General features: G+C 33.3%; 1 protein-coding gene across 3 annotated transcripts in view; it reads right to left on the reverse strand.

The window, feature by feature from the left end:
- Positions 1–1,549: 1,549 nt before the first annotated feature.
- The window catches only part of RTN1 (reticulon 1), a 261,922-nt gene continuing 248,191 nt past the window's right edge, over positions 1,550–15,280 (reverse strand). For all 3 annotated transcript variants that reach the window (XM_074290254.1, XM_074290256.1, XM_074290257.1), the window contains 6 exons: positions 13,265–13,472; positions 11,540–11,678; positions 8,817–8,886; positions 8,213–8,259; positions 8,070–8,128; positions 1,550–2,321 (listed from right to left, as the gene is read on the reverse strand). In XM_074290254.1, coding sequence (XP_074146355.1) covers positions 2,279–2,321; positions 8,070–8,128; positions 8,213–8,259; positions 8,817–8,886; positions 11,540–11,678; positions 13,265–13,472 — 566 coding nt within the window. In that variant the 3' untranslated portion in view covers positions 1,550–2,278. The remainder of the gene's footprint in view (positions 2,322–8,069; positions 8,129–8,212; positions 8,260–8,816; positions 8,887–11,539; positions 11,679–13,264; positions 13,473–15,280) is intronic.

Genomic DNA, 15,280 nt, shown 5'->3' on the forward strand with positions numbered 1-15,280 from the left:
GAAAATTAGTGAGACAAACAATTAGTGAGGAAATATGCATGACTTTTTTTAGAGAGGAAAGGAATAGGCAATAAGCAATTAGTAAGCACATTCTCTCTGCCATGCATTGTGGAAAATCCTTTCAAAATATTACTTCACCTGAGCTTCACAACAACCCTGTAAGATAGCTGCTATGATACTTCCTATTTCATAATTGAGGAAATTTTAAATTATAAAAATATAAGACTCCAGGATTATAACACTCCATTGTGGCCCTTCACTACCTCTGTTCCCTCTTTTTTTTGTCCTTGCAGGAACTTCATGGCATAAGGTCAAGGTGCGAGAAAAGGAAAGAGAGAGCATAAGGAGCCATACTCCTCAGCCAAGCTGGGCATAGAAAGTAACCAGCAGGGCACACAGATTGATAGTTCATAATAATAGCCACTTTTTATGACCTAGGGTAATGGGGTTTTGGATGGTGGGACCTAAAACAGGGATGAGATCTGCCTACCAAGTTTAGGGAAATTATTATTGCCATGATGAATCAAATCTGGAACCTGGAGCCAGAAGCTTTTGACTATCAGCAGGTGAAATGGAAGGAGGACAAACTCCTCTTGCACAATGTTTCCTTGATCCCAATTAATGTAGAACCCTGAATCTGGAAAGGAGTCCCAAACATGCTATTACTTCCCCTAATTTTTCCCCACCTGGAGAGAGTGGGAAGAGAAGCTGGAAGTGGAAGGGAATTTGAGGAAACGATTAGTTTTCCTATTGTTTCTTCCTGTACAAATAAAACATATGCAGTCACAAACTGGATTGCCTATATAATAAAAAATATAGTATCATATATGAAGAGAGATACTGAAGATAGAATTGAGGGTTTGATTTTTCTGTTTTACTAATTCTGAAAAAAATATTGTTTATCATAGTTTAGAATTCAGAAATTTGAGCCATCAAGGATTAACTTTTTATTCAGCTGTTTGAAGTCTTGGCAGATTTTTGATATTTGCAAATAGTATGAATATGATTTTTACTGATCATATAAGTAGTATGATGTCTTGCTCCCCATAGGTTTAGAAAAAGCAGAGACATAATTCTGGTTCAGTCTTCTTTTGATCTTACAGTCCTTCACATGTTATCTGGGGAAACCCAGAACTTTATAAATGCCAGCTTATGGTTATTACAAACTCAATATCCTTATTCCCTTTATACATCTCTCATAAGACATTATTTCCAGATTCCTCTCCATTATAGTCATTCTCCTTTGGCTTTGTTGCCTTTTGTTGATTTCCTTTATGAAATGTGGTACAGGAAAATGAATGAAGTAATTCCAATGAGATCACACAAGCACATGTTGCCTGCATCTTATCATTACATTATTGCTCAAAGACATTTGTTAATACTACCCAAAGAGTGCATGAAATTTATTAGAATTGGGTCATTTGATACAAACTGGACATTAGATCCTCAAAGGCCAAGAAATCAGTCTTTCATAGATGGATCAATGGATCTACTCCCTTAAACCTTATAGAGAACCATGTATATCAATGGAAGAATAAAAAAAGGAGACTTTTCTATATTGAGTAACATTTATTTCTGCATTCAGTATCAAGTACATAAGTGCAAATATTCAGAGTTCATAATTAAGTTCATTAGGAACTACAGAGAAAGTAATACAAATTGTAATAAAGTTAACAAGCTGGTACTCTTTAGTTACCATACATGTAAATCAGCCCATCAATCCCATACAACAAAAGTACTGGGTATTTATTTTGTTTTTACTTTTTTTTTAAGTTATACAAAATTGGTTACTGTAAATACTACTGACTTTTCATTTGTGTGTGTATGTGTGTTCACGTGCTGGAAAAACACCAAAACATCCACCTACGATTCTATATATAGTTATTAAAGATTAATCCAACCAGCAACTCAGTGACAGTTCACCAAGCAAGAAAAGCCTAGCTAAATGGAACATTAAAAGTTACATAAGCATTGCAAAGAGAAGGGGAGAGGGAAGAACACTAAAGAAAAAAAAAAGATTATTCAGAGTCTCACCATCATGCAACACAAAATAAAAACCATATCCACTACACATTTTCTCTTTACTATACTATAGTGTTCGACACAAGTGATTGCAGATATTTTAAGAGTACAGAACCAGCCTAAAAACAGCTGTTGAAAAGTATATGTTTCTAAGATCAAGGTATTGGGGGAAGGAAACAATCAATTTGCAGTAAAGAATAAGAACAGAGCTTTTACCACTCCTCTTTAATCCCTAGTTGCCTGTTGGAAATCCAGTTTACTCTGTCTGCCTTTTCGCTCCTGGGATTTTGGCCTGAATCCTAAAAATGAAAAGCATTATAAGGTCAGAAGATAATTCGTCACAAATTACTGCTTAAGAACATTGTCATTTCAAAACATATATTTGTTTAGATAGAACTACATGATATCAGATAGCAATGTACCTTAGCTTTGCCTGGTAAAAAGGTTAATATGGTAAGCATGAATCTCTTAGGATCAATGGAATATATAGTATACTTAAGATGAAAAGTCAATATGTCATAGTCTTTTTGTGTTTGAAAAAAAAAGTTTCCAGGTAATATTTTAATTGACTATTCTAAAATTTGGAGACAGGGTATTCTTATGGGAAATATTGGTTTAAGAAATATGTTTCTGTATTTGTGAAAGAAATACAGGGAAAGAATGTGGTTGGGTTTTTTTTACAAGACTATATTTGTTTTTTTCTGATTGATGTTTAATATAATTTAAAACAATAGAAGAGTTCACATATGAATACGAATATTTACAAAACTATTTCTGATTAGCAAATACCAGATCTAATAACGGGTAGCTATTACAATGGAGACAAATTCTACAAATCAACTTTTCATGCAGGGTGGCTTCATGTGTACACTGGCAAAATAGTAAAATTAATAAATTGAAACAGTTTTATGAGTTTGCTTAAATAGGATGACACTTTTAAAGTTTGCAATAGTGTGATCTGAGTCAATGCTATCAGACTCAAATAGAAAGGGAGCCCTTGGGGCAGCTAGTTTGGTCTCAGACACTTAACACTTCTTACCTATGTGGCCCTGGTCAACTCACTTAACTCTCAGCAGAAAAGGGGGGGCCACTAATTCATACATAAAGATATATAAGGATCTGGGGTAACAAGATGGTGCAGTGGATAGAGTACCAGCTCTGGAATCAGGAGGATGAGTTCAAGTCTAGTCTCAGACACTAGTTGTTTCATTTGTTTTTCCGAAGTATAAAATTATAGTTTCAGAATTGCAATGCTAGAACAAAATTAAAATTAAAGACTAATATACTTGAAAACATTTTGTACAGTATGCATTTCTTGATTTAGTCAGTCAACAAATATCTATTAAGCTCCTATTATGTTGTTCCAGGCTAGGTAGTACATACAGTAGATAGAGTGTAGGTATTAAGTCAGGAAGCCACATCTTTTGAGTTCAAATCTGGCCACAGACACTTATTGTGTGACCGTGGGTAAGTCATTTAACCCTGTTTGCTTCTGTTTTCTCATATGTAAAATGAGCTGAAGAAGAAAATGGTGATCCACTCTAATAATTTTGCCAAGAAAACTCAAAATGAGGTCATGAAGAGTTGAACACAACTGAAATGACTGAACAACAATTTATATTTATATTTAAATTATAAATATTCCCAATGCAACAATTAAGAGTATTATGAGCAGCATTTACCCTCAGTTTTTTTCAAACAGGAAGTTTGGACTGATGACCAATTAGAGAAGAATAATATAGACTCCTTACCCTAAAATGCCTTAAATTCAAGTCAATTTTCCAATTTTTTGATGAATATGTATTATAGAAGCTTCATTTTGGAGCTGATTCTACACCAGGAAAATTATTAGTTTTAGCAGTTCGACCTAAGACACCTTGTAAATAATATCTCACATTTGTCTAATACTTCATACTTTTCACCAGTTTTTGACATTTATTTCATTTCATAGAATTATAAAATCTTGAAGTTAGAAAAGACTTTTGTAGTCATCTAGTCTAATATTCCTCCCCTTACAGGTATCCCCATTACAAGCTTCCTGACAGGAGGCATTAAGCTTTTGCTTTGATATTTCCAGTGTGTGTGGGCTCACTAGTTCATGAGACAATTTGTTCAACGATTTGACAGCTGTGCTAGAAAGTTATTTCTTATATTAAGCTTAATCTATCTTCCTATAAATTCCACCCACTGCTCCTAGTCTTACTCTGTGGACCAACACAAAAAAAATGCTATTTTTTTTATCTATGATAGCTCTACAAATATTGAAAGAGAATTACTATGACCTCCATGCTCCTATTCCCTGTTCCCAAAGCAGATGGATAGAATGACGAGCCTGGAGTCAAGAAGACCTGAATTAAAATGTGACATCAGACACTTACTGTTTTGTGACCCTTGTGCAAACCACTTAACAGTTAGTTTGAGTTATCTCATCTATAAAATGGGGATAAGAGGAATACCTCCTTCACAGCATTGGTATGAAGATCACATAGGTAAAGTGCTGTATGATCTTTAAAGAATCAATTAAATTCTGGCTTATTATTAATCCAAAATGACCAACTGGATTCCCTTTATAAATTCCTCATAGGATTTTTTTTCCAGATTTCTTACCATTTTGGTCACTCTCCTCTAGTTTTTGTTGCCCTTTATCAAATTCTTTTATAAAATGTAATTCAGAGAAATGAACAGAATAAATATTCCCAATGTGATCTGACTAGTGCATGAGAGTACAGAATTATTACCTCTTGTGATCTAGAACCTATATTTCTCTTGATAAAATCTATGTTCATGTTATGTTTTAAGGCAGCCAAGGCTCATATTAAGTTTATGATCAACTGATTTCCCTCTCCCCAACCAGTTTTTTGGTTGTCTTTTTTTTTTTATCTTCCTCCAAGAACTAGGTTAAAGTAGTCTTTCTCAGCCCATTCTTTTATAAATCAGTCTTTCAATCACAAAATCCCAGTCTCCAAGAATCTCAACATTGAAAAGGATCTCAAAATGTACCTAATCCAAGCTATTCCTAGACAATAATCTCAGCAACATATCTAACAAGGGGTAAATTTCATTTTTGCTTGAAGACTTTGTATGTTGGAGCATTCGCTATTTCTTAAAACAGACAATTCTATTTTGAATAGCTCTAATCATTAGGAAGTTTGCTTCTGAAATTAAGCCTCAATCTGCCCATCTGTGACTTCTACCCATAGTGCTCTAGGATCAAGGAGAATAAGTTTACTCTTAACTTTACTTATGATTGTCATATGACAATCCTTTAAATATCTCAAGAAAGTTCATTTCCCCCCAAAACCTTCTTGTTTCTGAGATAAAGATTCTTAGTACTCTTAACTGCTCTTCATTTTTCATGATCTTGAGACCTACTTGACTTTCTCTGGACATTCCCCATCTATACCTTATATCTTTTCATCCTGTCTACATATATAGTATAAGAGATTTTGTTAAATCCTTCACTAAAATGTAGGTAAGTAAACTCCGTTAATAGCATTCTTCTTATTTATCAGAATCACCATGCAGCCAAAAAATGATAAGGTTAGTTTGTTTATATGGAGATCTTTATGATCACTACTTCCCTTCAGAGGTTTTTCACTAACCATCCAATAAGATTATATTCTAGAATTTTGCAACAATTTGAAGTCAAGCTTCTTAGGCTACACAATTGTAAGACTCTATTCTTTTTTTTTCTGAAACTCAGGATATTCACCCTTTTCTAGTCCTAGAGCACCTCTAGGAGTCTCCTTGTTCTTTCAAAAATCACAGTGGTTTAGAAAAGAAATCATGTCTACCAGTTATGATTTTCATCAGGGTCTGGTAATCTGAATTTATTAAGGACTTCTAGATAGTCTCTTAACCTCTCCCTTTTATTCCATCTATAAGCTGAATCTTAGCAATTTGTTTTTGTTCTGTCCTTCCAATCTGAAGGTAGATCTCCTTGTGGAAGAAAGTGAACCAGAGTTAAACAGCTCTGACTTTTTCCTCTCCATCATCAATTATCATCACTCCTATTCTTTCTTCTTTCCCTATATAGCTATAATGAAGGACCAATTCTTTTTCTGTTGACTCTAAATGTTATATATTACTTGGAGAAGATAATTTAATTTAATCTAGATTTTGTCACCTAGTATTAATTAACCAGTTTTAGATCACCTATAGATTTTTAAAAATTACTTTATTTTTTCACCTACAAATTTGATATAGATATCTTCAACATCTAAATATTGAAAAGGAAAGATCTAAGAACACAGCAGTGTGGAACATTACTAGAGAATTTCCTCCAAATTGGCCTCATTTTGTTAAGAAATATACTTGAGTATGATTGTTCATTTAGGTTCATTTAGGTTGCGTCATCTTCCAGCCCACATAAGTATTATTTGTGATGACACCATGAGAAACTTTGCCAAATGCCATTATAATGGCCAGAAATCATCAAAGTAAAATATAAACAATAAATATGATATATTAGAAAGAATCTGGACTTTGAATTATAGACTTTGGATAATAACAGATAATAATAATTATATTATATGAATAATATATTAATTATGTTTGTGTGATATATAATTATATTATTTTAATAAATAGTATAAATGGATAACACTTTAAAGTTTGTAACGTCTTTTACACTTTTTTATTTTATCTTCTTAACAACCTTGGAAGATAGATGCTATTATCTGCTTTACTGATGAAGTAACTGAGGCAGACAAAGATTACATTTCTTGCTTACTATCAATCAGCAAGTATCTGAGGCCAGATTCAAACTCAGAACTTCTTAACTCTAAAATCAGCAATCTCTTCACTGTACCACTTAGCTGCCAGTGTTGCTATTTCCCTGAGAGACTTTTGATAAGGTGTTTGATTTTTCTAAGCTTCTTCAGTCACCTTATCTGTCAAATGCGGGGTAATCTCCAAACTCTCTTTTCATTACCTATTTTCTTCTAGTCTAAAATTTCTTACAAATTGAAATAGCTTAACACACCTACTTAGTGAACTTTATTTTACAAATGAATAAATTGAGATCTAGAGAGATTCATTGACTTGTCAAGTAATAGTCATATGGCTAGTGATTCCTTATTTCTTCTCTCTCCCTTCCTTTCTCTCTCCTTTCCTTTCTCTCTTCCTTCCTTCCTTCTCTCTCCCTATCATTCTCCCCTCATAGGTTCAACCCCATTACTGATCATCATGAAAACTTTAACCTACTCCATTTTTGATCAGGACAAGTTCAGTCCTCTCTTGGCAGTCTGATGACTCTTTCCTGCATGCTGCTCTTGGGAACTTAAGATATTAATGCTCGACTTAGTGCAAACACATGATTAGTTTTAGCTCACTTAAGCTCCAAACTCCTGAACTTAAGCAATTCATGAGCCTCAATATTCTAAACAAGAAAGATTGAAGGCTTGTGCTACCATACCATATTTGTCCTGGGATCTTTTTTTGAGGCAGTTGAGGTTAAATGAGTTGCCCAGAGTCACATAGCTAGTGAATGTTAAGTGTCTGAGATCAGATTTGAACTCTAATGTCAATGCCACGTCCACCACTTTACCTAGCTGCCCCAATTTTCAAACCTAATAATAAAAAATATTTAATTTCATTTTAGGGGGGGCTTCCAGTGAACTTTTCTTTCCATTTATGTAGGTCCTATGCAATCAATGGACATTAGATATCTTCTATGAATGGCTTTATCATCTATATCGAATACATTTATTATAATCCATGATATAATCATTCTATTTCTAATTTAACTTGTTTCAAAATTCTGATCTTGTGCTTTCATTTAGGAGCAAAGAATGCAATTTGTATAGTTGAAATGAATAAGTATATAAGTAATTATGGGATTTCTACATGGTCAAGACCTTAGACAAAATTTAGTTCAAATCTTTTATTTTATAAATTGACTTGTCTAGGGTCACATAGGTAGTAAGTGGTAACTCAGGTCCTCTGACTTCAAATCCCATACTCATAAGATTATAATCATATTTCACACTCAAATATGTTAAAAGAAAACAAAACATTCCTTTTAAGAAAGGTATTATTGAACTTACTTTCCCACGACAGTATTTACATGAGTCCTCACAAGTCCCAAATATTGGTCAATCTGTGCCTACAAAGAAAAAGGAATTATGAGCATGCCAAAAGATAGAACTCTGAAATTTAACACAAATTACAAACACTCCATTGAATTTACCTGGTGCTTAAAATATACTACCGGGAGAGTAAACATTGATACCACAGCTAGAGAGAGGGGAAATAAAAAATACAGTTAATGTTCTGAGACTAGAGAATAATAAAAAGCCTATGTACATGTCACTTCTTCTATTTATAAGATGCCACTGCATAGTTCCTTTTAGCATTCTATGGACACCAAAAATAAAGATGCTAAATATAAGTATGCTACAAAATTAAAAAGAAAAGACATGGAGGACCCTACAGGGATAATCCAACTTTCACTGGAGTGAGGTTAAATGCTGTCTGAACTTCCCAGGTGAGTAATTCATCTTAATCCATAGATGCCACAGTATAAAGTGTGAGATAAGCCAGTGGAAGAGCAATATTTGATGGAAAACATAAGGCAAGAGAATAAGACTACATTTTTAGTGGGTAATATATCATACTTTTTTTTTAATGTTCTTCCATGGCAAGAAAGTTACTTTATAGTTGGGAGACTCCATGATTTTTATTTCATTCAGAATATACAAAATAAAAATAAGATAAGAGCAACATTGAAGACAGCATCCAATTCCACTAAAATTCTACTTAAAAATTAAGTAATAATACTGAATTTTCTTTACCCATTATCAGCAGTGTCAGGCCATTGAAGAGAGCACCAACGTATGTCAGTAGCCACATTAGCACTGCAAACTGAAATTTAAAAGGATTGTCAGGTCTTCAAGAGTCAGTTCTCATTGATGTAGTACTTTAAGGTTTGCAAATAACTTTCCATACATTATCTTATTTGATCCTCACAACTACTCAAGGAAGTAGGTATTATTAGTATCCCACTTTAAAGATGATGAAATTGAGGCTCAAAGAGATTAGGGGCAGGATCTCAATCCAGATCCTACCAACTCCAGGTCTAGGACTCTATCCTCTGCACCACAAGTTGGAAGAAAGAGTTTGATATAAATTTAAAAGTAAATCAGTTAAAAAATACTAAGCATTACTATATAAATTTATCATAAAAGGAATGAAAACTAATCAAATCTTCCTTTTTTCTGTATTTTCTGAATCTCCTTGTATAGAAATTCTAAGAAAAAAGTAAAATAATGCTCTGGGGTCTACATCTTTCTAATATGAATACAATTTAACATTCATCTTAAGATATTATTATGGATAGCAACAAAGTTTTTATTATATTTCATAATTTTACAATTTTGTAGTTATTAAAAGTTGTTTAAGGTCAGGGAAGCCTATCTATATCTCTAGCAGCACCAATCATATAGTAGATGCTTAAATAATATTGATTAACTGATTTTATTCTTATTTTAAATATAATCCCCCAAATTAAGAAAAAATGTAATAATAGCTAGCATTTATACTTAATATTCAAAGATTTGGAAAACTTGAGACATTTTATTTTCACAACAACCCTGGGAGGCAAGTGTTATTATTTTCACCCTCATTTTATAAATGAGAAACTGAGGCAGTCAGAAGTTAAGTGACTTGCTTAGAGTCACACAGCTAGCAAGTTTTAAGGTCAAAATTCAGGCCTTCCTGAGCATTTATAGCATGTCTTGTACCTCTGAGCTTCTTCTATCCAAAGATAGCTAAGTCAATTTTAGAACTAAAAATAAAGACCGATGCTTTGGAGTCACACCTGGAGCTTCTATTTGCTATGCTAGATCATTTTATATAGTTCATCCTCAAAGTTGAAATTAGTGTAAGAAGAGTCAAACAGTAGAAGAATATGCTAGTTGAAAACAAAAACAAAAACCTCAGATAATGCAAGAAACGTTTTAATGCATAAAGCACACAATCCTTGAATCCGAAAAAGATGTTTCTACTGCTACCTTAGATTCAAATGAGAATTGCTTTCAAATAAAATTTGATACAAAAGTTCAATAGTTTAAAAGTCTGGCAGTACTTAATCTACAAACAGGCACTGTGTTAAGTACTAAGATACAAAGACAGGTAAAGGAAAATCTGTGTTCTCATTGAGTTCATGGTCTAAACATATCTGTGAGATACATAAAGATAAATTATAGATAATCAAGGGAGAAAAGGGATTAGTAAGAAGGGAGACAACATGTGAATGACTATGGACCACTGAAACACATACAAGATAAATTGGAGCTAATCAATGAAAAAGAGAGATATTAGGAAGAAGAGGAAAAAGGAAAGGCTTTTTATAGAAAGTAGGATTTTAATGGGGACTGGAAGGAATCCAGGGATGCTAATAGTAGAGATGAGGAGGAAGAAAATTCTAGGCATGGCAGGACCAGAAGCAAAAATGCATGGAAATGAGGAAATGGACTGTCTTGTGCAAGGAACAGCAAGTAGGTCACTGAAATGCAGAGTATGTGGTGGGAGTTGAAGGAGAGGAGAGCTATAAGGTTTAAGAATTAGGGAAAAGTGGGAGAGGAGAAGACAGGTCTTGAAGTCATGAGCAAGTGATATTTTTGCTTTAATATAAAAAAATATATAAGAGCAAAACTAAAAGAGATACCAAAGAACAGCTAATTCAGGATTTTTTCACCTTTTTGATGACATAATTTCCTTTGGAAATCTGATGAAGAAGACTATATATCCTTGGCATAATTTATATATGTAAATTTATAAAATTTTAATATATATATATAATATATTATATGTTTTGCATATAAATATACATGTTTATATATGTAAAATACATAGAATTACAAAGGAAATCAATAACATTGAAATAAAAATGTCAAATTAGTGGATGCTTGAATTCTTTTTTTTCTATTTTAAAAAATTTAATAAAAAATAGAAAGACAGAAAAGAAAAATAAAACAGAACATTGTCATGTGCCCAGCAGAATGCCAGGGAGGATTCAAAATGTAACAATTAATTCCAATTCAAAAAAGGATACATAATAGTAAAATAAATTATATTCACAAGTGTCCATATTTTCTTTCCTTCCTTGGAGATTGTTCTTTTGTTTTCTACTGTGAATTTTTTTTTTTACTTTTTTCTTTTTCCCCATTTCATTCCCACCACTTCCCTAAGCAGACTATAGTTAAGCACAGCTATATTTAATAGGTACACACACACACACACACACACACACACACACACACACAGAGACACATATATCTATATATAAACATACATAGAGCAATATGCATATATATCTACATATACTGATGCCCTGAATTTTTAAGGGTCCCTGGGCTTCAGGTTAAGACCAATAATCCTAATGTATCCCCAATATAAGAGATAAAAACGAAGTAAAAATATTATCTTATTAAGGCTCATTTTTTAAAAAGTTCCTACAGTTTTTGATCCCAGGGAAAAACAATGGATGTATAATAAACTACTTAAGTCCATATACCTTTAGGGAGTCTACCAGATCCTGGACCAGAAAGAGCCTTCTCAGTTCTTTAGCTGCACTATTCACATATAACTGCAGGTAGTCTGTGTACTTCTGAATCTGGTCCTGGGAAAGAGAGATCTCGAGCTCTAGGTATGCCCTGCAAAAAAACCAAAAAACCAAAAACAAAACAAACAAAAAACCAAAACAAAACAAAACAAAAAAAAAACAAGAAAAAATAAAATTCCATCAGACAGATTAAAAAATAGTTCATTTCAGTTGTGTCCAACTCTTTATGAAGTCTTTTGGGGTTTTTTTTGGGCTAAAATACTAGAGTAATTTGCCATTTTTTCTTCATTTCATTTGACAGATAAGGCAGAGTTAAGTGATTTGTCAAGAATCACACAACTAGGAAATATCTAATACTAGATTTGAACTCTAATTTTCCTAATTCTAACCTCAGAATTCTATCCATTGTACCATCTTACTGTCACTTTTCTAACAGTATCCTCATATGAAAATTCCCTATACCAATGAGGTCATTGGTCAAGTCCTTGTCTCAGTCTCTAAATGCCTACAAATCCCAGTTGCCAATACCTAATTAATTAGCACTGAGTTCCAATACCTTTTTGAGGTGAACGACTTTACTTCAAGGTTCTAGGTGGAAAATATATAAAACTAAAATAAGGATTATTTTAATTGTTTTTAAAGTTTTCTTATTTTTTATTGTTTCTCTGTCAGAATCTGTTAAATATTTTTCATCTGTACACATCATCAAATTCAGCTCTTGAAAGGATGATCCCAACTCTTCCCAGTACAAATGTATCAAAAGATCAACCAATTAAAAGATCCACTAATTTCCTAGTGACAAGACTTTTGCATCATGGTTATCTCCTCACTCTAACTTAATCTAATCTATTAATTCTAGGTGACTCAATAGAATGTAGGCCTTGGAGTCAGGAAGAACTGAGTTAAAATGCTGCCTCAGACACTCCCTAACTGTGAGATTCTTGAACAAGTCAACTTGATCTCTCTGTGGCTCATCTATAAAATGGGAATAATAATAATTCCTAGTTCATAGTGAGAATCAAATGTGTCAAAATATGTAAAGTTCTTTGCAATTCATATTTTACCTGTATAAAAATGTAATGCATGTACATAGCAGGGAAAAATCTAGGAAATGATGTGCAAACATTGATTCTTGTGTCCTAAAAAGGATGGTTCTGGTAGTATCAAGATAATTTTTGCAGGGGGATTATTTCATAGTATAGAGAATTTACAGTGAGGAAATTCAGTATAACTATGCAGACCAACACTCACTGCCCAATTTAAAATCTTATAGACATACCTGAAGGCAATTAAGATGTTGAATGGCAAGTCATTGCCTCATTACACAATCAGGATATATCAGAGACAGGACTTAAATGCAAATTAAGACTTTCTATCCTCTGAGTCATGTTGCCTCTCCTATGCTACATAAGATACAATATTAATAATATCTTCTAGAAAAATATATTCTAGACAAAATATACAAATAGTTATAGGAACAAAGTATGTACCCATTATGAAATAGTTTGAAATATAAAGATTTACCATCAGGAATATAGGGTCTATCGGAAAATGTGCTTCTCATGTTACTTGAAGGAATAAATGACTCAAAATCAATATATTTGATTGAACCAAGTTCAAAGCAACATACTGGAGAGCCCAGAATGGGATAGACCCTTCCTGACTTCAAATACTCACTTGAATGGATGGCCTTCGTCAGTTTTCTGCACAGCTTGTAAGACAGACTTATAGATTCTGAAACTAATGGTGGCCGAGAGTGCAGCAAGGGCCAGATAAGCCACCACGCTGACAACGCTGAACTGGGTCAGAGAGAAGAGCAGTAGCAGGAAGCTTCCAAACACTATTCCCGTCTGCTTAATATCACGCCAGTACAACAGGTCAATAGCTGCAAGCAACAAAAACTAAAATTAATGTGGGAAACAGTTTTCAAACCATATATACATACATGAAACTCATCAGGCAGTATTATTCCCTTGGAATAACAGCCTTTAAGCTGAGTTGATCCATATATAGCTTTTGAGTTTGAATTTCCAATTTGAATGCTGATGAAAAATAATGCTGATGAAAAACACCTCTAATGCATTAGTAATATTTATTTCTGTTCCATTTTATTTAGGGTCAAAGAGTGGGGTGGGAGTAAGGAATAAGCATTTATTTTATATTTACTGTATTGTTAGGCACTATGCTAATTTTACAAATTTTATCTCATTTGATCCAATCAACAACTTTTCAACCTTTTTTGTACCTTTATGATGACCTAGTGATGCTTATGGACCTCTTCTCAGAATGTTTTTAAATATATCACAAAATAAATAAGACTAAGAGGAAATCAATTATATTGGAATAGGGTTGTTGTTTTTTTTTAAATTCTTGGGCTGCAAGTTAAAAACCCCTGCACCACAGGCAGTCAGTAAAGAAGATAGAGTAATAAATCAGATCCTGAGAAACAGGACCTGACAAAAGTTTTACATCTGTGTACCATATCTGAGTCAGTCAGTCATGAAACATTTATTAAGAGCTCAACCTATGTCAGATAGTAAGGGAAATTATTATTAATAATCAATTGTTAATATGGGGGGGGGAAATGCAGGGCTTTTCCCTTTCTATTTCATGATTCAGAGCCCAGCCTTTCAAGGACATTTCTGATCTCACCCAAAGAATTCTCCCTTCAGTCCATCTCAATAGGTGGAATTCTTACCCACCATTGTTCATTGTTCATAGACTGGATGGAGAATAGGTCTTTTTGTACAGATTGCCAAAAGCAGTAGTGGTCTGGCTTTAGATGAGTTTTTTTGTCCAAGAGAGACATGATCATAGTCAGAATCCTAGTCCTTCATTAGAATGAATCCATCTTCCATGATAATGTTCATTCTCTCATTAATTGTTAGCCAATCAGAGTTGATTTTTACCCATCAGGAACAACCCTTTCTCCAAGAATATTTAAGCATTCAGGGACTTCCAAGGTTTGTCTCTGGTTTCCAAGTGGACCATGTAAGTAAATTTATTGATTATTTGCTAGTCATAACTAATATATTATTATTAATTACCCAGAAACTATGTCTTTGGTACTTTTCATTTTTTTCCACAAAAGTTAAGTAGCTCAGTGGATATAATGCTGGACTTAGAGTTAGGAAGACCTGAGTTCAAAACCATCCTGAGACATTAACTGTATTATCTTGGGCAAATTACTTTATATTTGTTTGTCTTAATCCACTGGAGAAGAAAATGAAAATCCACTATAGTATCTTTGCCAAGAAAACCCCATGAAAAGTATTATTATGATATGGATCTATAGAGTTTCAAAGAGTAAGACATAACTGAATGAATGAGCAACAATATATGCCAGGCACTATCCTATGTCTGGGGAATAAAAAAAGGGTAAAAAATAGCTCCCATTGAGCTATTGAAAGTCTTCAAGAAAAGGTCAAAAGAAAACTTGACAAGTATGTTATAGTAAGGATTTCTTTTGTAGTATGCATTAGGGAGTAGAGGACCACTGAAGTCCTTTTCAATTCTATAATTGTGAAAATAATATGAATTGCTGTTGACCTTTGCTTCAAAGCCAGTTATCAATTAATGGTAGGCACCAGTGAATATTTTCTGTATGTTAAAATGTAATAAGGATTTCAAATTGTCACAGACAGAATGCACCATCTTGCTAAATTAAGGATCTTTTCTTATTAGATACTGGTC

Source organism: Sminthopsis crassicaudata, chromosome 2, assembly GCF_048593235.1.
Source record: "Sminthopsis crassicaudata isolate SCR6 chromosome 2, ASM4859323v1, whole genome shotgun sequence".
NCBI classification, from domain to species: domain Eukaryota; kingdom Metazoa; phylum Chordata; class Mammalia; order Dasyuromorphia; family Dasyuridae; genus Sminthopsis; species Sminthopsis crassicaudata.